Source organism: Oppia nitens, unplaced genomic scaffold, assembly GCF_028296485.1.
Source record: "Oppia nitens isolate AA-2021 unplaced genomic scaffold, nextdenovo-longstitch-racon4-pilon3 scaffold7_pilon_pilon_pilon, whole genome shotgun sequence".
In the NCBI taxonomy this organism is placed as follows: domain Eukaryota; kingdom Metazoa; phylum Arthropoda; class Arachnida; order Sarcoptiformes; family Oppiidae; genus Oppia; species Oppia nitens.
In genome coordinates, this window is record NW_026533251.1 from 2,902,223 (window position 1) to 2,927,550 (window position 25,328).

Genomic DNA, 25,328 nt, shown 5'->3' on the forward strand with positions numbered 1-25,328 from the left:
ACAGGTATTAAATGATATTCAAAAAATTTATTAATCTTTTTTTCATTATTATTATATCATTACAACAACATTACTGAAATACTTTAACTATTCATTAACAATAATTTACTATAAAATTCATAGATAAATTCGTATTGAAAATATTAATACAAATATTTAGTTATTAAACTAATTATATTTTATATGAAATAACTTAGTATTTAATATTAGTTATATTTAAAGTTGTATATGTATTGATGATTACATTGACATACCAGTAGTTTTTCAATTTTAATTAAAAATATTATGTAAAATAATTAATGTGTCGATTAGCCAAAACATTCAGGTTTTTAAAAAAATAATGAAAATTTTAATATAAACAGAATTAGCTTAAAATGATAAAAATGTTAAGTCATAAGTAATTATTGCTGTATTTCAATATTATTATCAGAATCGTTATCCTGTTAATCATTATCAGAATATAATGTGTATCAAAAATTAATCTTAAAATTAAAAAATACAGTAATGATTAGCAAAAAAAAACTAAAAATAAATTTTAACTTTTTTAAGTATCAAAAGATTACGGTATGTCTCATACAGTAAAATACGATTTGTATTATACAAACTTAGTATAATTGTCAATTTCGGTATATATTTTACTCAGGGTTAAGCAAGGTTTTGGATTTTAGGGGGGTAGACCGGGGTGAAATTTACAAAATTCTCAAAAAAATCTTTGGGGGGGGGGTATTGGGTGGGGTAAGATTTTTATTGCATTTTTAAACGGAAATTTTTTCAAAAATACAAAATCAAGGGGGTGGTCAAGAGAAAATTCCCTAATATTCCCTTAAATTCCCGAATATTCCCTTGTAAATTCGATAAAGTTCACATAAGTACCCGTATAAATTCCTAGGAAAATAGGTAAAATTTCCAAAAATACAAAAAAAAAACTTAAAAATTAACAAAAACTTAAAATTTAACAAAAAATAAAATAATAATGTATTTAATACTTAAAAATAGTTGATAAAAGCATTAATGATACACTATGAGTTTTTTAGTATTTTAGTAATTTTTAACTTTTAAAATAATTAATTTTTTAAATAATACTTAATGTTTATAGTTTATAGATATATATTTATATTTTTTAATGTTATTTTTATATAAATACTGACTGAATACTAATTATAAAATTGAAAATTTTTAAAATTTTTTAGTTAAAATTTTAAAAAATTATTAATAAAAACTTGTAATATAAGTATTTATTGTTTTATTAACTTCTTAAACTATCTTAAACATATATTTAAATTGTAATATGATTACTTTTTTCAACAAATAGGTAATTTTTAATTTTTTAGTTTAATATTTTAATTAAAATTATGTTATTTTTAGATGAGTTTTAACGTTATTTTAACTTATTTTTAATCAATAATTAGATTCTTATAAATTTTAAAACATAAAAACACATACTAAAATAGTTTTAATTAAAATTAAAATTTTTAAAAACAAAAAAAAATTCGGCCCCTTCGGCGTAGAAATTTTAGGGAGGGGGGGCATTTCTCCTCGTTTTTAAGCAACAATTTTTCCCATTTGGTCAAAGTCTGGGGGGTAAAATCCCAAAATCTCGATATTTTGGTCTTACCCCCCTTACTAACCCTGATTTAAATGTAATAAATATAAAAAAGTCAATATTAATGTCAATACAGTACTATATTTTAACAGATAACTATAGTACAAATCTTAAAGAAACTTTAAATTAAAAATATGTTTGTAATTCAATAATAAAAATTAATTGTAATTATTTGTTTAATTTTTGTGTAAATTTGTGTAATATAACATCTTTTAATAATATTCAATAGTTATATTTAACTTTAATATAATAAATATCGTAATTTATACAAGAACTAAATAAACTTATTATCATAATTTTTAATTTAATTTAATATATTTATAAAGTGTTATTTAACAATAAAATACAAAATATTTCTTACGTATATAAATTATATATAATTTATACGGTATACACATAAGTTACAGTACGTGACTTGAAAAACAATTTATATTTTAAGAAAGAAAAATAAAAAATATTCATATTTTTATAAATTTATGTACATTTAAATTGAACTAAAGATGAGTTTCAGTGATTTCATGAGAGGTTTGTATTATTTCAATAGAATTTAAGTCATCCGATGATATATAAAGAACTGCATTACCATTGGGTTCATTGGATGCGCTCAATGACACCGACTTTGATGGTCTAAACAAATGCTATAATTAATGACCAAATTATTTATTTATTAAAACAAAAATGATTTTTACGTTTTAATTAATTAGTTTAACTAATTGTTATTGTAGTTTAAAGTTTACTGAAAGAATAACTTTTGAAAGAAAAATATTCATTAATCTTAAATTATATATTTTTATGCGAATTTAACATAACTAAACCTTTTCTCTCTCTCTCTCTCTCTCTCTCTCTCTCTCTCTCTCTCTCTCTCTCTCTCTCTCATCTCTAACTATATATCCATCTATTTATCACATAATGAATACAAATATATATACAGTATACATATATATATATTGATCTATTACTTGATACTGTATATGAGTAGATTGTGTTATAAATAAATGAGTTTCTGTCAATTGCAAGCATAAGTTTATTTATCATTGCTTTGAAACTTTGTTAATATTTATAAGATCATCAAATTTATTTCAGTTTATATTTAGTTTGTCATACAAATAGATATTGTTAAACTAACCAATTTATAAAATGAGCAAATTGTAGAATAAACTAATACAGTACTGTAAAGTAATAAATATTTTTTTGTAGGGTATAATATAAATTAAGTATACAATAGATTATAAATAAATTAAAAATACTATTAATATATATGTATTATATTATACTATATATATATAAAGTTATATATATATATAGTATAATATAATAAATATATCATAATAGTATTTTTAATTTATTTATAATCTATTGTATATTTAATTTATATTATTGTAAATAAAAAAATAATGTTTACTATAAAAGTATAAATAATATGTATTAACAATTTGAGTCTTACATTTTGTCGAGATTTTGATGATTTGATGAATTGTGGGACTCGTAAAGCATTACAAGATTGACAACAATTTGTTGGCCAAAGTAAACAAAATATTTTATTATTATATTTTTTGAAAGTGTAACGAATGGCTACAATAATTATAGTCATTATATAAACACTTAATATAATAGATATATAAACTAAAGCCGTTTGCCATGAATTCTGATGCGATTCTTGAATAATACGTTGCGATTCGTTATCATAGAGTAAAATATTGTCGAAATTATTTGTATTATTTTGAGTGAGAGTTGTATTAAAAGTTTGGTCGGAATGCATGTGACTCTTATAGGAACAGTTAGTTTGGCTAACAATTAGTTGGTTTTGATGTTCACTCATTGTATCACTTGTTGCACTAAATAAGATGTTCAGAATTGATGAGGTTTTTATCGTCTATAATATACTGTATATGATATGTAACAAACACTTGGCTTTAATGAGACCAACTTTGAAGTGATGCCAAAACAACTAAGGGATCTGTCGTTTATTATAGACATGAGAAGCAAACAAACCCTTAACTGTTCCCAAAAAGAAGCACTGATTCAATGCTATCCCACTCTTAAAGTCAAATACTCTCACTCTTTGCCATTAGGTTTCTATAGCGACACTAATATTAAGCACACATCAGGTCTGCATCCCTTTCCAACTGATTGAATGCTTAATCTTATAAACTATTATAAAGCAAACAAAATAAAATGCATTTAATCAAAATTTGTTACATAAAATTGCTTAATATTATGATTATTACAATAGTTACCAAACAAAATAATTTATAATAAATTTATATTTAGACAATATAAATAAGTTGTGGTAAACAACAATTTTATTAATACATAAATTAGTTAATCAATCAATTGGAGCACAAAATTATAACAAAATGTTTAATAAATGTAATGTTATATTTGATATTTTCATAGTAACTATTTATATTAATAATAGAAATATTAATATAAGAAAAAACAACAATATTTAAAAACAGACTTAAATTATGTAATACACATTTAGTATACAGTATTATATAACACCATTAACTGTAATTTATTATACTATAAGTTAACATAAATTTATATAATTCATGATTTATGTGTAATTCTATACTATTATAATTTTAAAAATTTAAATGTTAAAAATATATAGTTGTAATTTAATTTAAAAAATATGATTATAAACTCTTTTATTACAGCATTTATTTTGTAATTATTACTAAAGTTTATTGCATTTTTTTATTTTTTATTTTTTAAATAATTCATTTATATATTTATTATTAATTTATTATCAGTTAGTCAAAACTTATTAATACACTTAATCAGTAAATTATTAAAAATATATATTTATTCAGAAAATAATTGATTATAACTATAATTATAGTAAATTATAATAAATTATAACTAAATTATAATAAATTATAACTAAATTATAACTAAATTATAATAAAAATTCAAGAAATTTTACTAATTTGTATTTTATATTTTAATAAATTAATATAATAACAATTACATTATATTAAATAACATAGTTATATAAATTCGATGATTTTATTCAGAAAAGTATTTAAATAGAGTTTTAATAAATAAAAATATTCGTATAAATAAAATTGTTTGTAAATTAACATTTTCTTATATATTAAATTTTATAAAAATTAATTTGAGAATTATTCTGCTAGCATTGACAGATAAAATTCTTAAAAACATTTTAAATTTGCTTATATAGGTATGCTTTATATAATTTCTAATATTTTACTATAATTTTTAGTTGTGATTAGAATATAAAGATAAAGAAATTAAAAAATAGAAACCAATCTTTCAAAGAACATTGAGATATCTTAATGTTAATTATAATTGATTTGTAAATATTTTCAATTTTTTGTTTATTATACAATACTTGGTTTACATTTAGTAACTATAAACATGATTTAATATTAGTTATAAAATTATAATGTTTTTAAGAGTTTGTTTGGCAATGCGATGCTTAGAATATTTAATATTAGTTATAAATTAATTAAAAAACTATTTAGTAAAAAGTCATCTAAATATTTATTAAATAATGTTTTAAAAATTATTGAATAGAATTATTTTTATAAGTATAAGAAATGATTTAAATATTTATTAATTTATAGCCATTAATACATATTTTGATTAAATATTTATTTGATATAAACAGTAGTTGAAATTATTATATACATATTATTGTATATAAGATTATATTAATATATGCAACATATGGCATAAATGGCAATCTCTTATATTTTAATTAAGTGCTTAAAAGTAAACATTGTTTTTGTTATATTGATATTACTTTAATAATAACTAATAAATGTATTGTTGAAGTGTTTCTTTCATTAATGAATTTACATAAAGTTTGTCTAAACATTTTCATTGAGTATGTTTAGTAAACCATTAAACCTTTTATTAAAGATTATATCGTATTAATAATGAAAGTGATGTCATATTATATAGAGTACTATAAATTTCCATTAATATAAAGTCAAATATCTATTTATAAATGACATATATTTTAAGCCACATAAGAGCTGAGAGCAATACATTTAATATTATATAAATTGTTGTCAATTTCATGCTAAGAGATATTATATAAATAAAATTATTATAACATTTAATATGTTTAATATCTAATATATTTGGCAAATAATAATTTTATTAAGGAGTTTATTACAAAGTTTGTTATTAAAAGCTTTAAAGAAAATAATAATTTCCTTATCAAACATTTTGATGGATCACTTTAAATGAATTATTTAGTTGAAAAAAATATATATTTGATTTTTTTATTAGTAAATTGCTTTTTTCTTATACAGTATATAAAGTAAGAAATATTGTGAATGTACTCAATTTATTTATCTTTAATTACTGGTTATATTTTATATACAATTTATAAATATATTTTATTTATATAATTTTTAATAATATAACAGTTTATTTATTATAACAATAATCAATATATAAAATTAATTAAAATACACTTAAAATTTTGAATTTTTCTTGTAAAACAAATAATTAATTAAAATTAGTATATTTTCTTTAATTTTTTGTATACTGATAATATTTATAGCTGTTATTTAATAAACTTAATAATATTTTCTAATATAAATTAAAATTATTTAAATATTAATTTTTTAATTAATTTACATAATGTTTATATTTTAAATGTTACCGTATTTAATATTTGTACTGTGTTTGTAAATTTAGTAATTTAATGCTATTAAATGTATCTGTAATTGAAAGTTATTTATTTTGATATTTTATGTTATAATTTGTTTTTTTTGTATAATATTTGATTTGTTATAAAATTGTATTATTTAAAAAATTTAAAAATCTTTTCTCCTGTATATTTTTGTCTGTATATTAAATCTTATTATTATGAAAGCCAATGAGCAATAAACAATCAATATTAGATAAAACATTTATTATTATTATTATTTTTAAAAATATCTTATTAAATTACTTAAAATATTTGTTAAAAATATTATATATTATATACTAAATAAAATAAAAATAAACAAAATATCATTTACAGTATTATTAAAACGATTTCTTATGATAATTATTATTTAATTTTTAATTTGTATTCATTGTTATATTAAACTTATTAAAAATATAAAATCTTCAAAATAAAATCACTGGTTTTTATAAAATTTATTATATTTTATTATACTGTATTAAATTAAATCAAATTGTTAATAAATAAAACTAAATTAATTATACAATTATTTATTATATTTAAATAATTATATTATTATTACATTATCTAATTTAATTGAGAAAAGATATTCTGTATGTTTGACTTATAGTATAAATTCTTTAATATTATGATTAACTGTACGTATATCAGGTTTAACTTAATTTTTAAAATTCAGTTTAAATGAATAATCATTAAAACTCTAATATTACAAAATAAAATCTGATAAAAACATTATTTTATATTTTAATATAATGTTTTTAAATTACAAATATAAACTTTGGGTTTTTATTTGCATATCTATTTAATTTGACAGTAATAACTAAAGACACAACTTTCTAGTATTTAAAAGTACAGTACTTTTAAATAGGACTTAAAAATGACTATTTTAGGATTTTCTAGGGTTTCCACTAAAACATTCATTATTCAACATTATTATCAAATAATATTAATATACAATAATTTTAATTACAAATAATATTACATACAATGGTAATGAAACTATTGTAATTTTTGTTAATTTCTAAAATTTAGATTTATTTTTTTTATTTATGTTATTATGATTACCGGTATGTAGTATTATAATTTATAAATTAAATTATTATTAAAATGTATATTTATATTAAGATTATGCAAAATTCAATGTTCAAAATTGAATGCTAAATATGTAAAATTTAAATTATATTAATTGTGATATTTTTTTTATTAATTTGATGTATTTTTTAAAATACACTATTTATAGGACTTTTAGGATTTAAACCAATAAATTTAGTACTTTTTTTAGGACTAACGGTCAGAAATTGGATTTATAGTAACATAAAGTGTAACTTATTTTGATCGATATAGAGGTCTAAATAATGTTATCCATGTGTTTAGACAAACACTAAAAACAAAGTGAATTATAACTACCGGTACTGTAGAAAGTTATGTCTTCGATAATAACAGTGAATATACTCAACTAAATTATATATAACTGTAATATATTAATATAAGATATAAATTTATTCAATATTTCAAAATATATATTAAATAATTTTAAATATTATTATTGTTTAAAAACGTATATTTTATTATATAAATTCTGAAAACTAATAGTGTATAAGTAATTCAAAACATATTGAACATGATTTGATACATGAATTGTATGATATTATGAGATAATAATTGAATAAAAAAGTACATCAATTTTAATGTTTTATTTTATACCTAAAATCACTAACTATAAGTAAACTATGACTACATTCCGTATCCACCCATTCCTCCCATTCCACCCATACCTCCCATACCACCAGCTCCAGCACCCATTTCTTTTTCTTCTTTAGGCATTTCAACCACAACACTCTCAGCTGTAGTCAATAGAGAGGCAACACCGGAGGCGTCCATCAGAGCAGTTCTGACCACTTTTGTCGGGTCAATGATTCCGACTTCAATTAGATTGCAATACTTGTTGACTAAAGCGTCGTAACCGAAGTTAACATCAGTTGAATCCAAAATTTTTTGAACGATAACCGATGCGTCTAAACCAGCGTTCAGTACTATTTGAGTGCACGGCATTCTTAGGGCTTTACGAATCAATTCAATGCCTATAATAAAATAAATACATTTAAAACATTACAATTCATACTTTTAAAGTAAATATATAATTCTTACCAATTTTCTGGTCTTCATTTTCAGGTTTAATTTCGTCAAGTGATGGAATGCATCTCAAGAGAGCAGTACCTCCTCCGGGAACAATTCCTTCCTCAACAGCAGCGCGGGTGGCATTCAATGCATCAGTAACTCTATCTTTCTTTTCGTTGACTTCCACTTCACTGGAACCGCCAACTTTGAGTACAGCCACACCATTAGAAAGTCGTGCCATTCTTTCAGCTAATTTTTCCTTTTCGTACTCAGAATTTGATAATTCAATTTCATCTTTAATTTGATTAACTCTTTTGTCAATGTTTTCCTTCGTTCCCTTTCCCTAATTATTATATTTTATTAATAATTTTAAAAAATTAAGATAAAAACAATTAAACAAACTTTTAATAAAAGTGTGTCGTCTTTAGTAATAGATATTTCTCCGATTTGTCCAAAATCTGATGGTTGGATGTCCTCAAGTTTAACTAAGTTGGCGTCATCTCCAAACACAATACCTCCGGTAGAAATGGCCAAATCATGAAGTGTGGCTTTTCTGTTATCACCAAAACCCGGTGCTTTGACTGCCGCTACTTGAAGACCAATCTTAAGTCTGTTGAGAACCAAAGTAGTTAATGCTTCTCCATCAACATCTTCAGCAATAATAATTAGTGGTCTTCTCTGTTGATTTGCTAATTCTAGAGCTGGTATTATAGACTGAGCCGTTGATATTTTTTTCTCAGTGATGAGAAGCAATGCGTCCTGAAACTCAACTTTTGCACCTTTGGGTGTATTTATAAAATATGGTGATATGTATCCCCTGTCAAACTTCATGCCCTCAATCACTTCCAATTCGTCGTTAAGAGTTTTGCCATCTTTAACAGTGATAACACCCTCTCTGCCAACTCTTTTCATTGCTGATGAAATTAGTTCGCCTATAGCTTTGTCTCCATTAGCAGATATGGTGGCCACCTGTGCAATCTCTTCAGGAGTAGTGACGGGTTTTGATAATGCTTTAAGTTTGTCAACAACTTTATCAACTGCTAACATAACACCTCTTCTAATCTCAATAGGATTGGCTCCCTTTGAGATGCGTTCAAATCCTTCCTTAGCAATAGCTCGGGCAAGAACTGTGGCAGTGGTGGTACCATCACCTGCCTCTTCATTTGTATTGTTGGCCACATCTTGAACTAGTTTTGCGCCGATATTTTGAAATTTGTCCTTCAATTCTATAGCCTTGGCAACAGTTACACCGTCTTTAGTGATCTTTGGTGAACCCCATGACTGCTCAAGAATGACATTACGACCTTTTGGTCCCATAGTCACAGCCACGGCATCGGCCAATATATCGACTCCGGCCAACATTTGTGCCCTCACTTCGGCTCCAAATTTTATGTCTTTTGCGTAATGCCTTTGTGTATAGACATTGGATGGCAATCGCCGACAAAGAGTTGTCCTCAGGAGTGATGGCACTCTATACATGTCTTGTTGTTTGTCTATAAAACAATTCACTAATCAATTAATTATATCACAAATCAAACATGAGTTTCGTTTTTTTTTTAAAAATTCAAAACACGTGTTTTGATGAAAACTTATTAAACGATTCTTAAAAGTCAAATAATATTTAATTCAATGAATTGTCATTTACTTACGTTTGCTGTCACTTAACAATCAATTTAAAGACAATCAATGAATCAATTAATTGATTCAAATGTAGATTCAATTGCTTTGAAATAACAATTAAATGAAAACAAGCGTTGAATACAAACTCTAATAGAGAACTGAATGTGTGATCCAATAGTAAACTCTAGAATAGCGTTAAAGTCTAGACTCTAGACATACACTCAAATGAGTGCCGGCTATGGCTTATGTAATGTCACCCAAACATGTATTAACTAATTTTTATTCAATTTATTATTATTATTATTAACAAAAATCATTGAAAATATTAATATTATTTGAATATAAATGAAATTAATTTAAAAATGATATGAAATAATAGTATCGATGAGACAGTTGTGTTAATACTATTGGTTGAAACAAGTAATACATAGGTCGGGGCCAACACTTCTGGAAGTTTCCTAACGAGACATTTGTGACATTGAAGTCCATTGAAGTCCATTCAAAGCACATGTTTTCAAGTGTTTAGAGTTTGTTTGATTCAATACATCCCTTAAAGTCATTTCAATTGTTTCTATCAATTAATTAGATTGTCATCAATGGTAATAAATTTTCATCACTTTAAGCCATCATTTGAATCAACTAATTAAATGGTATTTTATTTATAGGCTTCAATTGCACGTCGTTTGATACCACTGTTTGATCGGGTATTGATTGAACGGTTTGTGGCCGAGACTAAGTCTAAAGGAGGTATTATGATACCAGAGAAGGCTCAGGGAAAGATACAATCGGGAACTGTTGTGGCTGTAGGTCCTGGATATAGGAATGACAAGGGAGAAGTAGTTCCCACTACTGTCCAAACCGGCGATAAAGTACTTCTACCTGAATATGGAGGAACTAAAGTCGAGATCGAAGACAAAGAGTACTATTTGTTCCGCGACAGCGAAATATTGGGAAAGTGGCAAAACTGAAGATATCATTACAAGAATTAGTTAATTATACAATTTAGTTATCAATTCATTTATTTTCTCATCTATTGGTATATGATATTAGTTTTTAAATGCTTATAAAATCCATTTAATAAATGGTAAAAAATCATGGTTTATATAAAACTTAGATAATATGTTATGAAAAGATAGTCACTTTTATTACACTATTGAGTGATAATTTTGTATTCATTTTCAAATGATTAAACAAATTTATTAAATAATCTGTAATTGTAAACATAATAAAAAATGTTTTTTATTTTAAACATATAATTAGTAAACATGTATTTAAAATACTGTATAAAGCTTTAATTAAGCCCCAAAAAGCAACAATTACAACAAATACTTTTAATTGTCTAAAATTATTTACTATACATATTATACATAAAATTAAATAACATTTAAATCAAAACTAATGGTTAACTCATTGTTTTTTGAGTCAATGAACTGGCATTTGGTATAAAACATTGTTTTCCATACAATTGTTCAGCTCTTTTGAGAAATGCATTGACAGTCTTGTGAACCATTTCATCGAAGAAGGCGTGAGATAATTGTGAGTGAATTAATGATTTGAATTCAAATGATATCCTAAAGTCAAGACAACAGCTTTGTTTAATATGAGGCAATCCGTCGCCAAATGTCCAGTGAGTCTCCAAATAATTGAATAGTTTTCCGTCATTACATCTTGCGATCACAGAATTGGGTTTTCTAAGAGTTACTTGAGATGTATATCTCTCCCAAATAATCGGTGGGACACCGATCTCCAGTTCAGCCAATAGAAAACCATTACGGCGTTCAAACACATGTGACTTAACACATGCCGGAAGAAATAGGTGATAGTCGTCAACCAGAGATACCACTTCATACAGCTGTTCCTTTGAATATCTGTAACAATAATATATTTAATTAATAAATGACTACTAATTTTACGGACAATCAGTGTAAACAAACCCAAGTACTCGTCGTTCACTATATTTCTTCACTTTTGATATATTTGTCTGTCCTTTGAATGGTTTAAATGGAAGTCTAAAGAATTGGCGAATCACTTGGTGGTCATGTCTTGTAAATGTCTTAATACTATTTAATTTATGAGAGTAACTGTTGGCCAAAATGGGTCGATAATAATGACCCGAAGCGGCCAATTGTCGGCATCGGTGCACACAAACCATCAATTGATTGCTTGAATACATTATATCCTAAATCAATGTTTGTGTCACTGATATTATAATCTCAATACAATCAATACAATCATTAATTTCTAATAATTATATAAACAATTTAATTTAATAGTCATGTGATTGACAGCTGACTACACTTGACTTACAATTATAGTGACCAAAATGTACAGAAAAATCTGGACAATCAATAAAATGATATTTTAATATAAATCATTTAAAATAAACAAAAATAAGCATGCACAACTTTAATTTTAATTCATTCTATTTCTATATATATAACTGTTTGGTAAAAATAATGTCATAAAAAGCATTGTTGCAAAATATTTTCAGTCAATTTTTACAGTAATTGTTGAATACCTTTAGTAACTATTTGCGCAAATAATAGTCGAATAAATTTTTTCTAAAAGTTTTAGAAAATTATTTAAAACATTTTGTAAAATGTATTGCATTTATAATATTTATATTTATATTTTAATTATTATTAATTATAAACCGTTGAATCGAATTCATTATAAAAATTATAATCATATAATTAAAAAGTTAAAGTTTTTGTGTTAGCTTTTATTATTATTGTATAAATTTTTAATAGAAAATAAACATAGAATAAGATAATTATAAATTTCTATAGTGTTTATAAAGAAAAAATTGTTCAAATGTTGTTGAAATAATTGGCCAAAATTTGTATGAATTTTGAATAACGCATTATAACGAGTTATAAAACATAATTTGGTCACTATATAGTATATAGCAGGCGATATCACGATTATTATACGGTCCCTTACTTAAAAACATAATTACTGACCAAGATAAAAAACAAAAAAATTATAATACACAAATTTAATAACCTTTTTTATATAATATTAAATAAAATATACCACTTAATTAAAATTAATATGTAACAGTGTATTTGAGCTAGATGAAATATATTATAATAAACCATAAGCTTCGACAATGCATTTTAATCAAAAGTAATCAGAAATCACTTGAATGATCACCAGTGGTATATACAGTAGTATATTCTTGCATTACTCAAATACAATAATAATTATTACAGTACTTTATTATTGAAGGACAAATTTTAGCAAAATTTATAATATGATTAATACATATACAGTACTGTACTATCTTTACTTGTATTTAAAATATTAATTTGTTATAAATTTATATTATTAACAAATTATAATTAATTAATCCATTATTGTTTATTGTACTGTATTTAACAGTAATAATATATTCATTGATTATTAATCATATTTTACATCAAATATTCTATAAACAGATTCGAGTAGAATATATGATATTAATTAATATTCAATTATACGGAATCATAGTATTGGATATTACATGTACTTAACATACTGTAAGTTATAGCACTTTAGTATATTTACTAATTATCAGTTATACAGTAATTTGTTAATTTCAACATAATTATTGTTAAATCCATATTAATATATTAATACTCTATCGATACAATAAAATGAATAAAAATCTGTGAAAACATGCAAAAATATTTTTTTAATTAATTAAAATGTTTTCTGTATTTAAATTATCAATGATCTTAAAACTATATTTTTTTTTGATAAATAATTATATTTATGTTTTATATATTATTATTTTTTGTCTAAAAAAGTTTATAAATATATTGAATTGAATGTCAGTTAAACTTTATTTATATGACTTATCCTTGCATTCATTAGCTATAATTTGCATTTACGGTAATTTTATTTTTAAACTAATAATATGTGCCAAATGTTTTCAACTTTGTTTATATACAGTTTTAAATTTTAAAAATTAATAATTATTTCGTATTGTTATATAAATACATTATAACTAAAATGCTTTATTTTCTAATTCAATAATAACTACAATTATTATATTAAATATATATTTCACAGATAATTAATACAGGTCTATTTGATATTTATTCACAACCTTATGGTATATGCAGTATATGATATACTGTATAATTTACTGTGTAATACAGTACAGTATTACATAATAATGCATATATTTGAATAAATGTAGAAATATTATAATTTATGCACATTTAAAACTGACTTTAAACTGGATTCAAGTATTTATACAATAAGTTAATAATTTTATTGTACTGTATTTAATAATATACTGATTAACGATTTAAAATTACATGAATTTTTTTTAAAGAAGTGTTATTAAAATGAATTATTGCTTTTAAATAAGGAATGTGTCGATCAATACAAAACACATTCGTCTAATAAAATAATGCATTTTATTATATTAAGCATTAATTAAATATTATGAGTTATTAATGTATTTATTTTTTACATAAAACCGAATATCAAGATTCGCTAAATCACTGATGAGGTGCTAAATAAAACCTAAATCACAAAAATAACACTTTCTATCAATAATTAAAATGAGAGCTTAATTTAATTAATTTACTAAAAACTGTTCACACGGCAAAAATTTAGTTATAATTGATTCAATTGATAATACAATCTTTAAAATCATTGAGACAATTATGTTGCGCCAACTAATTTCTGGAGACCTTCAGTAGTCATTGATTTGGGTCTCTCAATGGGCAGACCTAATGCTCGATCCCATGTCAGCGAAGCCATTACACCCAAAGCACGTGAAACTCCAAACAGTACCGTATAGTAACTCATTTCTTTCATACCGTAATACTATAAAAATATTTAAATACCGGTATTAGTAATAAAAAAAACTAAACAAAATTTTACAAATAATAGTATAACTCACTTGTAATATAACACCAGAGTGGGCGTCAACATTAGGCCAGGGATTCTTCACTTTACCCAATTCTAAGAGAATCGGTGGAACTATTTTGTATATTTGTGACACCAATTTAAACAATGGATAATTTGGTAAGTGTTTCAATGAGAACTCTCTTTGAACTATATATCTCGGGTCAGTCTTACGCAACACTGCGTGACCATATCCGGGAACAACCTGTCATAACATAAGTTTAGTACATTACAAATAAATATCGATGACATACCTGTCCTGATTTCAATGTTTTCCAAACAAAATCCTTAAGTTTCTCATCAGACACTTCTTGACCCAATTCTTTTTGTAGTTTTGTTAACCAAATCAATACTTCTTGATTAGCCAAACCATGCAGAGGACCGGCTAAACCGTTCATTCCTCCAGAAAATGAAAGATAAGGATCTGATAGAGCACTTCCAACCAAATGAGTTGCGTGTGCACTAACATTACCGCCCTCGTGATCACTACATTATTAATAAAGAACTCAATTAAGTATATTTTAATACATATAATCACATAAAAGCAAACCTATGAATCGTTAAATAAAGTCTAATTAATTCAGTAAATTTCGGATCATTATATCCCAGCATTGAAGTGAAGTTCGCCGACCAATCCTTATTAGTATCAATGGCTCCAATTGATGATCCGTCACGATATAAATTGCGGTAAATAGTAGCCGCTATTGTCGGTAATTTAGCAATCAGTCGGATAGCATCATCAAAGGTGTGTTCCCAATACGTCGCTTTGTTTACTCCTTCATTATAAGCCTTTGCAAACAATGATTCAGTATTACAAGCGGTTACGGCTGCACTCAATTGAGACATTGGATGCAAATGTGATGGAAAGTTATTAAGCATTGTAACCACATGTGATGGCAGATCTGCGTGTGCGGCCAAAGTTTTGGACACTCCTTTTACTTGATCAGCAGTCGGCACCTCTCCTGTCAATAATAACCAATATAAGCCTTCAGGAAGTGGCTCTTCACCGCCCTGTGCTGTCGGAAGAATTTTCTTTATTTCAGGAATAGAATATCCTCTAAAAGCAATGCCCTCTTCGGGATCTAAATATGAAGTTTCGGTGACCAATGATTTTAGACCTCTCATTCCTCCATAAACCTGATCGACAGTAATCTCTCCGATCACTTTGGATCCATAAGCGCTACGGAATTCTTTGACCCGTTTCTGGTGTTCGACAATCTTTTTGGCCAAAACTCCTTTCAAATCCTAACCATTCATACATTTTATCATTTATTTTATGACATATTTATAATGTAATAAATATTTACCGTCGCATCGGCTGATATATGACGGGCAGAAACAGTGGCCAAACCGGCATATCTTTCAACTAAAACGCGATCTAAAAGTGGGACAAATCGACGACCAATATGTGATACAGACTGAGATAATATTCAAATAAAAATTAATTTATGAATAAATTCATGCATTTTATAATAAATTATTACCATTTCCTTAAAAATATTTTTATTTGTTAAAAACCAGTCAAAAGTGAGATCGTTGTGTAAATCTGTGTGAATGTGGTTTACAAAGTATTATTAATTAATTAATAATTACAAATCATATTATATTATATAATATGTTTAAAATATTGATATAATAGCACATGAAAAGTGATTTCACAGCAAATGATGGTTTGGTCGATAAAAATCATCGTTTGATGATTTGTTCACATTTTTTCAAAAACCTTTAGATTTCTTAAATATTTAATTAAATAGTAATCAAATAAAATGATAAACTCTTTATAGTTTACGGTTAACTTAATTTACGGTTAATTTATTAAAACATAGTTTAGTATTATTGATATAAATATAATATGTATACTATGTCTAGAAATACAATATAATAAAAATAATTGAATCAATAGTAATGTTGGGCTTAATTATGACCGGTAACGGTGTGTATAATAATGAGGTAATATATCATATGAAAAGACATTCATAGGTTTGGTCACTAAATATGTCTTTATTGGTGATAATCAGTTAAATAATAGATAACAATACATACGGTTTATTGTTTCACTTTATATCGGTGTCCGTCAAAGTTATCGGTATTTCAAACTTAAATCAATCGTCGCTTCACTGATAGCTTTAATACTGTGTTGTGTTGTTAGCAGTGATTCTACAGTCACTTCACTGGAGTCTCACTGATGTTCACAACATATCCTTATATTATATTCATTTGATAGTCAATCGTATGAGTAGTCAGTTGTGTGTATGAGTTGTCCCACATTTACAGTGTATTCAACGTTCACTATAATAACTACTATAATAATAGTCGGCTCTCTCTTTCTCTCTATATTCAGCTCATATACTGTACACTGTGTACAGTAGTACAGTGTCTCCCTTTCCTCGTTCACAGACAACATAACATACGATATAACGATAGGTCGTAACCTTGAATTAAGTCACATTTATAATATACCTTAACTTATAATAATGTCAATTGATTTCAATTTCATCACATAATAACATTTAYTGTAAAGTACAGGTAATCAAACATATAACTGTATATAACATATATATATATATTATAATATTATTTATTAAATTTATTTAAACTTTCAAAGTATTTTAATATATGGCAAATATTGTTTAGCAAATTACTAGTCATTGGTCTCAATTGAATTAATTTCATACAAACTATTTTAATTAAACTAATAAAATAGTGTATAAATAATACAGTCATAGAAAATATTCAATTTGTAAAGTAATAGAGTATCTATATATTTATTGCATGATCCAAGTGCATGAACTACCGGTGCATATCATACATTATCTTATATACAGTATCACCGGTATAATACTGGATATCTTATCTCTAAAAACTTATTAATTAAAAACTTAAAAATTATTTTATTATAAATAAATTTTTATATTAAAATGTAATAATATTTTTGATTACCGTAATTATAATAAAAACATTTTTTAAAAGATACAAAATAATTATAAAATTGATTATCACTTATATAGCATAACATGTGTATTCCTAGTGATAAATTCATTACTGATAAATGCGATATTCTTAATAAAACAAATTCAATATAAATTCCCTCCAATTTTTAATATAAATGTATTTTTCCCATTATCATCGTTAAAAAAGTACATAATTAAAGTAGAATTATATTTATTTTCTTAATTTAGCAATATTTAAATCTATAAATTTACATTAAATTCAATTTACTGGTAATGTATTTCTAATAAATTTATTTATACTTAGTTTAATATCATCGATTAATAATATCTCTATTTATCACTATTTATATTATAAATTATTTGTTAGACAATAGTTAATGTGTATTAATATTTCAGAATTTATTGAAACATAAAAAATATACAGAAAATTACCGGTATTTTTTAGATAAGTGCACTTTACAAATATCATTTTATAGAATTAATTATGATTTTATGCCAGTCATTTAACTATTTCATATAATAATTTTAATGAAAACTCAATGTTTGAATAAAAATAGTTTTTAAAAATAATTGCCATCATATTAATAGTACAGTAAATTATATGTCACTACATAACATTTTGTTATACACGGTAAACAAAATAATAAACAATTGCTATAATAAACATGTATTTGACATAATAACTTTAAAACATAATTTCCTATATTATAATATTAAATATAATGTATATATAAATTACTAAAAAAATGAAAGCACTTTATCATAAAATATATTAAAAGTTGAAATTAATAAAATGTAATACATTTGTGAAAATATTTCACTTATAAAACCTGAGCTCTGATTCTACACAATCATTGAAAAGATCCTTAATATTGATGGTTTGGTCGTTAGAATCGTAATTTTGTAACATTTTATCCACTTCTTCAATACAATCCTTTTCCAATCGATTCAATGTCTGTCTTAAGTCATTTCCCTCACTATTATTTTGAATTAGTTTTTGATAAAAGTTTTGATGAACTTTATAGAGAGTATGTCTTCGGTCGACTTGTCTCTGGAATCTTGGTATAGTCCTGACCGGGTCGTCGGGTATTACCGGAGACACAATGTTTGAAGTTATTTCAAAACCATCGCAAAATATGAAGGGCTTGAATACTGAATGTTTTGGGTCCGGAGTTCCGGTAAACCAATGACAGGAGGGACGAGACTCACTCTTTGATAAGACGGATACCTTATAATTAAGTAATAAAGATATTAACATTGGAGTTAAGTTATATATACAGTTAATATACACTCAATTAATTAATTATTCGTTAACGCGTGATATCAATACTTTTCAAACTTTGATATCTGTATCGTATAACTTACTTGACTTGAAGTGGAAGGGAATGCCGCTTCATAGGGACGACAGATACCACTTGGTTCGTCCCTCAGTATTGCAATCATTGAGTTGATATCAAATAAGTTATCTTTTGGGAACCAATTGAAAGTTTTTACATCATATATATTAAAAAAAATAAATATCAATAGTTAACAAACCTTTGGAATAGTTTTGCAACAATTGTCTTCCGGCAATAAATCTTTGGTTATCGAGTGGAGTATCAGCACTACCGGTGCCATAGACTTTAGAAAAATTAAACTCTTGGACGCCATCCCACAGTCCCTTAACAATGGCCACCTGTTTAAGACCTTTGCTCATTAAATCAATTTTAGTGCCAATACTCAGACAATTAGATATATTTCTAAATCCCGATTCAATCTTTTCTGCGGCCCACTCGCGATCAGCTGTTTCCAAGACATAGGCATCATTGGGATCAACAATAAGAAAGCTATTGTGATAAGTGAATGATGAGCTCTCGGAACAGGTGCCTCCCTGTCCGTGCTTTTCCAATAATGTTGTGATCACCTCTAATGCCTCGCAAGAAGTCTTAGCTCTTTCCAGTGCCAATCGGACCAAATCCATACCAAGAAGTCGTTCCACTTCATCATTGGGTCCATTAAGTTGTGTCCAAATGGCTTCATTGCCCACACAAACGCCATACTCATTGGCTCCCATTTCTGAGCCCCACATCCACGAGGGCTTACTTAGGATAACAGCATAGGTTTGTTGCACTGAATCCACTGATATATAAGTGCACTGAAAAGTCAAGAAGAAGACATACCAATGATTGAACGCATCGTTGACTTTAATGACATGTCATCGTTGTCTATGACTTACCTCTTGTTTGCATTCATTTTCATATGTTTTTCGCGGATAATAAACAATTTCTTGAACCTCACCATTAGGTCGGTCAGAGTTTTTGCCAAAAATAGTCAAATTGTTGGCCGTCAGCGGCGGTAACACTACGAAAGTATCGCAAGACTTAGCCATTAAGGCAATGATTTTGAGAGACTGTTTGTCAACAAATGTTACGTCAAGTAAGCAATGAGTGTATCATTGAATACAACATTGCATTCAATATTCAATGTATTGTTTGACAACTCCTGTAATCATAAAACCATTAATACCTTACTATTAATATTACTTTTGTTATTACAAAACCTGTCTCTCAATTACAATGCAAACCAGTTATCCTTTCAGCCGTTTACTTGATTATCATTTAATCTAATAGTGTCTACAAGTTATGATTCATCTCATAAATATTATATAATAATTTAACATAAATGAAACTATTTATAAAATGTTATTTTTTTGACAATTTTTAGAGCATATAGTTTTAACATTAATTTTATAAACATTTAACTTTTGTATATTGAAATGTTTTACTATAAATTTTACTGTATATTTTGGACAATTAATTTGTAATGTATAGGCGAAATTAATAATTAATAATTAGTATTATAAATTATAATAATTTTTCAAAAATTCATAACTTAATTAAACATTTATGAATAAGAAAATTCTATAATTTATTATTTAATTTTAGTTATATAATACATATATTTGAACTAATTGTTGTTTTATACTATTAAACAGATTTACATTAACACAATTATTAAGTTTATTATATATTAATTACTAATTTAGATTTTTTCTACTCATATGTTATCTCACATAACTTATGTGATAATGTGATCATCAAAATAATAGATTTTAATACTGTATATAATTTATACCTGTATAATACTGCTCAGTGTATTTATTATACATACGGTATATAAAAAATTATTTTTTAAAAACTGTTTTTGAGTTGTTAATAGACTTTTGTATTTTATAATATCTTAGTAATCAAATATTTTATTGGATCAATTGATGAGACATTTGATTGCATCTATTTTTAAAATTAAGTAATCTTTTTACTATTTATACATAAATTACTGTAAAACATTTTATCACAATTTTTAATAGTTATTCAATTAAATCAGACAAATATTATAAAATAACAATTATTGTATTATTGATGCAAATAATAATATTATTGGATTTATTAAAATTAAATAATCGTTCAAATATTTATTTCTTATATTTTGTTTCACAAATATCACTAAAATTATTATATTTCTAAAAATACAAAATTATTGTAAATAACAGTAAAATATAGACATTTAGTAATATTCCGTTCGATTAATTGAATTCGTCTAAGAATTTCAAATGAAATTCTTTGAATTTATTCATCATTTTCTCCATTTTGTCAGTTTGTGGTAGAATTGTGGTCCGAAAGTGATACGTACCGGGAATTTGACCGAAACCAGAGCCGGGAACAACACAAATACCGGTTCTCTCCAATAAAGTCATCGCATAGAAAAAGTCAGGTTTTTGTTGTTTCTCTTCAGCCATTTTAATGAGTTTTTCAGGCAATTCAATCTTCGGGAAGGCATACATGGCTCCGGCCACTGGATTGGATACAATACCAGGAATTGAGTTGAAAGTATCGGCAACTAATTTGGCCCTCTTTTGCAATGAATCTAAAATTTCTTGTTTCTCTTTAATGAAGATATCATAAGAAGGAGAACCTTTAACTGGAGGTTTTACTACACAATCCATAGCTATTTGTCCCAAAATAGATGAACAAAGTCTGGCGCTTAACATCTTGAAAAATACAGCCTTTACTTGTGGATCAAAATTGCATATTTCAAGATAACCTCCACGAAGACCACATTCACCCATAAAGCCTATAAAAAATCAAATAAAAATTATATTATTATTATTATATTATTAAATAAAAATAAGTCCTTAAAAGAGCTAACCTTTGGAAGCACTCATCATTGATACCAATTCTAGTTTGACATTCAATTCGTGCATAACTTTTTTGAATGAATAAAACTTTGCACCACTTTTCCAGATGTTGTGTTGATATACCTCATCAGCAATTATTAGTAAATTGTTTTGTTTGGCAAATTTAATAATGTCTTCAATATTATTACGTGTGAGTACAGAACCGGTAGGATTTCCTGGATTTATCACAACAATTGCTTTTGGTTTACAATTAGCTTTTGATTCATTTAGTGATCGTTGGAGTTCATCAATACTGAGCGCCCATTCGTTGTCTTCATCCAAGTAATAGGGAATCAAATGCATTGATAATTCACAAATAGTTGCTGAATATAAAGGGTATTGAGGTATGGGAACCATAACACCGGTAGGAATGCCATCACTTGAGCCCGAATTCATGAAAGACAACATAGCTTTGGCGCCTTCAGACGCTCCGGTAGTCAATACTATACTCTGCCAATCACTGGCTATTCCATCCCTTTCTTCAATATATTCAGCCACATGTCGTCTAATGATTTCAACTCCTGAAGCATCAGAATAAGCACCGACTGATTTTCCTCCCAATTCTGTCAATAATAATGAGATTCTTTGTTTGACATCTTCTGGTATTTCAGAATTTGAAAGATATTTATCAGGACTGAGAACACCTGACAGCACTTGTCTATAYATAAAAACTTTTTATATAATTTACTAATAATTAGTAATTGAATAAATATTTGTTTAAAACCTGAAAAAAGTAATGGGTTTTTGATCCATAGCATGACAGTCACCGATATTGGCCCGAATCACTTCTTCAAACGGTTTTTGGACACCACTTTTAAGTTCCTGAGCTAATTGTGTGGCCCTTATAGGTATGGGTCCTCTGACGGCATACTCCATTTCCCTGATCTGCTGGTTAATAGTGTCCAGGTTTAGTAGATTATTGATTGAATCCATTTCTATAATTATTGATTTTCAATAGACGGCTAAAAGTTATATTATTTTAAAATATAAAAACAGTTTTTATATGAATTTTATCACAAATTATAATTTAATTATTGAAATCAGTGTCAAACGTATGCAATGTAATATTTTTTCTGTATTTTCAGTCAATTATCACATATTAACAACAAATTGATTGTCGTTACTTAAGCCCTACAAACTTAATATTATAGTTTGACTTTGATATTATGAGATTCTCAGTGTTAATAAAGGGCTAATAATTAACTTATTATATAAAGTGTTTGTTGTATTACATAATCTAAATCTAAAGATTTAAAACACTATTTTCATTTTAAGATCTCTTATCAATTTTGAAGGACAACTATACAGTATATCCTGTACTGTATTGTCATATAAATAACTGTTGGGTTTGTACGCAAAATCGCTTTTACTGATACCGTATGTATTGGTTGGTTAATGACATTGGGAGCGGAACCTGAATTGCATTATATTATTAATTTGTTTATTAAAAAAACAATTATTTAAAAAAACAAACTAATTATTTTATGACACAGATTTTCAATTTAAAATATATATTAACAATACTGATAATACTGTAATAATTTATTGGATGAATTATTGTCAAAAATAATTTAATTATATAATACAGTAGAAAAGTACAGTATATTATGTATTATTAAATAATCAGTAAAATACCAAAATGTTTGGTTTAATTTTTATATAAATTTTTTATTGATGTGATAAATATATTAAAGTTTACAAATTGGGAGTAATAATAAAGTCTTAAAATTTAAAAGTCTAAATTGTAATAATTATATACAATTCGCAGATTAAAGTTTTAAAAACTTTTACTTAATTTTTTTCACAAAATTTTGAAAGTATTTGTTATTTTTGTCTATTTATGACAATTTTGTCTATCTATGGCACTTTTATAATTTTGAATTGGATATAAATTTGGATAAATTTTTAGCCACCTGACCCCCCATTGGGCTCTGACCCCCATTGGGCTCTGACCCCCATTGGGCTCTGACCCCCCATTGGGCTCTGACCCCCCATTGGGCTCTGACCCCCATTGGGCTCTGACCCCCCATTGGGCTCTGACCCCCATTGGGCTCTGACCCCCATTGGGCTCTGACCCCCATTGGGCTCTGACCCCCCATTGGGCTCTGACCCCCATTGGGCTCTGACCCCCCATTGGGCTCTGACCCCCATTGGGCTCTGACCCCCCATTGGGCTCTGACCCCCCATTGGGCTCTGACCCCTTTAAAGACTAGATATTCCTAAGAGCTATATATATAAATTTCATTTCATTCTATGGCAATGATAATTCTGTCCTTAGCTTATTAACTGGTTTTTAATTATTATACTAAACTTTAATAACTAAAAGGAAACAAATTAACAATGTTTTCGAAAAAATAGTATAAAATTATAAATAATTTTTACAAAGAGTCTTAAACAGCGGCGACGGCGACGACAGAGACGAACCTTTTAATTTCAATTATCTGATCAACAATACGTTAGATTTAAAAGTGACCATGGACAATGTTGTAGATAATTTTAAACTAAATAAGATTGTAATTGGTCATTTTTTAATTAATTGCAGTCTACTATCATTTTTACAATTTTTTAACAGTCGACTATATATTATCTGCCCAATCAATCATACAATTAATTAAAAAATGACCAACTACATTCTTATTTAGTTTAAAATTATCTACAACATTGTCCATGGTCACTTTTAAATCCAACATATTGTTGACCAGATAATTGAAATTAAAAGCATCGCCGCTGTCATCGCCGGCGCCGCTGTTTAAGGCTCTCTAATTTTTTCAACAGAAACAACAATTTTTATATTATATTAATACAATACTTTATATATCATTAATGGTTAATATATAAATACTATATATTAATATCATTCATCAATATTTTTAGTACACCAAACAATATGATATTAAAATACATAAATGCCATTAAAAATAATAATTATTATTAATAAAATTTTATGATACAAACTTTAATCGATTAACCAAATTTAATGGTTCTATGTATTTATTCTAATTATAATATTTTTAGTTATCTGTTCAAGCTAAATTAAACCTGTTTCATGTTTAGATTAAATAAACGATTAAAGTTATTATGTGTTTGCATATAAAATATATGAAAATTATTGTTAGGGATATATCATATTATAATAATTTAAACAAAAATAATTTAGTAATAAATAACAAAACAATAATTATTTTATTGAATTAAAGTACATTAGAAATAAAATATATATTAGATATAAATTAAATATTGTGA

General features: G+C 25.7%; 6 protein-coding genes across 7 annotated transcripts; 1 reads left to right on the top strand and 5 right to left on the bottom strand.

Moving 5' to 3' along the window:
• Window positions 1-7,871: 7,871 nt before the first annotated feature.
• LOC128963422 (heat shock protein 60A-like) lies at window positions 7,872-10,273 on the bottom strand. Its single transcript, XM_054309928.1, has 4 exons — window positions 10,046-10,273; window positions 8,799-9,889; window positions 8,427-8,739; window positions 7,872-8,359 (listed from the first exon to the last, which is right to left on the bottom strand). The coding sequence occupies exons 2-4, from the start codon at window positions 9,873-9,875 to the stop codon at window positions 8,013-8,015; spliced, it is 1,737 nt and encodes a 578-aa protein (XP_054165903.1). The 5' UTR covers window positions 9,876-9,889; window positions 10,046-10,273; the 3' UTR covers window positions 7,872-8,012.
• A 152-nt stretch (window positions 10,274-10,425) lies between these two features.
• On the top strand, window positions 10,426-11,143 carry LOC128963436 (10 kDa heat shock protein, mitochondrial-like). The gene is made up of 2 exons (XM_054309944.1): window positions 10,426-10,615; window positions 10,682-11,143. The coding sequence occupies exons 1-2, from the start codon at window positions 10,613-10,615 to the stop codon at window positions 10,982-10,984; spliced, it is 306 nt and encodes a 101-aa protein (XP_054165919.1). The 5' UTR covers window positions 10,426-10,612; the 3' UTR covers window positions 10,985-11,143.
• Window positions 11,144-11,418: 275 nt separating this feature from the next.
• Window positions 11,419-12,310, bottom strand: LOC128963633 (coenzyme Q-binding protein COQ10 homolog B, mitochondrial-like). Its single transcript, XM_054310146.1, has 2 exons — window positions 11,951-12,310; window positions 11,419-11,884 (listed from the first exon to the last, which is right to left on the bottom strand). The coding sequence occupies exons 1-2, from the start codon at window positions 12,187-12,189 to the stop codon at window positions 11,419-11,421; spliced, it is 705 nt and encodes a 234-aa protein (XP_054166121.1). The 5' UTR covers window positions 12,190-12,310.
• Window positions 12,311-14,450: 2,140 nt separating this feature from the next.
• Window positions 14,451-17,249, bottom strand: LOC128963426 (probable citrate synthase 1, mitochondrial). 2 transcript variants are annotated; one of them, XM_054309933.1, is made up of 7 exons: window positions 16,965-17,249; window positions 16,406-16,467; window positions 16,229-16,339; window positions 15,472-16,166; window positions 15,176-15,407; window positions 14,917-15,126; window positions 14,453-14,840 (listed from the first exon to the last, which is right to left on the bottom strand). In XM_054309933.1, exons 2-7 carry the CDS (start codon window positions 16,406-16,408, stop codon window positions 14,676-14,678), a joined length of 1,416 nt encoding a protein of 471 aa, XP_054165908.1. In that variant the 5' UTR covers window positions 16,409-16,467; window positions 16,965-17,249; the 3' UTR covers window positions 14,453-14,675. The 2 variants fall into 2 exon arrangements, with proteins under 2 accessions (XP_054165909.1, XP_054165908.1); XM_054309934.1 differs by lacking the exon at window positions 16,965-17,249 and having other exon boundaries at window positions 14,451-14,840; window positions 16,406-16,463.
• Window positions 17,250-18,308: 1,059 nt separating this feature from the next.
• Window positions 18,309-20,459, bottom strand: LOC128963427 (secernin-2-like). Its single transcript, XM_054309935.1, has 5 exons — window positions 20,412-20,459; window positions 20,088-20,353; window positions 19,409-20,006; window positions 19,238-19,338; window positions 18,309-19,100 (listed from the first exon to the last, which is right to left on the bottom strand). The coding sequence occupies exons 2-5, from the start codon at window positions 20,238-20,240 to the stop codon at window positions 18,690-18,692; spliced, it is 1,263 nt and encodes a 420-aa protein (XP_054165910.1). The 5' UTR covers window positions 20,241-20,353; window positions 20,412-20,459; the 3' UTR covers window positions 18,309-18,689.
• An 870-nt stretch (window positions 20,460-21,329) lies between these two features.
• On the bottom strand, window positions 21,330-23,364 carry LOC128963425 (alanine aminotransferase 2-like). The gene is made up of 3 exons (XM_054309932.1): window positions 22,810-23,364; window positions 22,058-22,743; window positions 21,330-21,982 (listed from the first exon to the last, which is right to left on the bottom strand). The coding sequence occupies exons 1-3, from the start codon at window positions 23,016-23,018 to the stop codon at window positions 21,435-21,437; spliced, it is 1,443 nt and encodes a 480-aa protein (XP_054165907.1). The 5' UTR covers window positions 23,019-23,364; the 3' UTR covers window positions 21,330-21,434.
• Window positions 23,365-25,328: the final 1,964 nt, after the last annotated feature.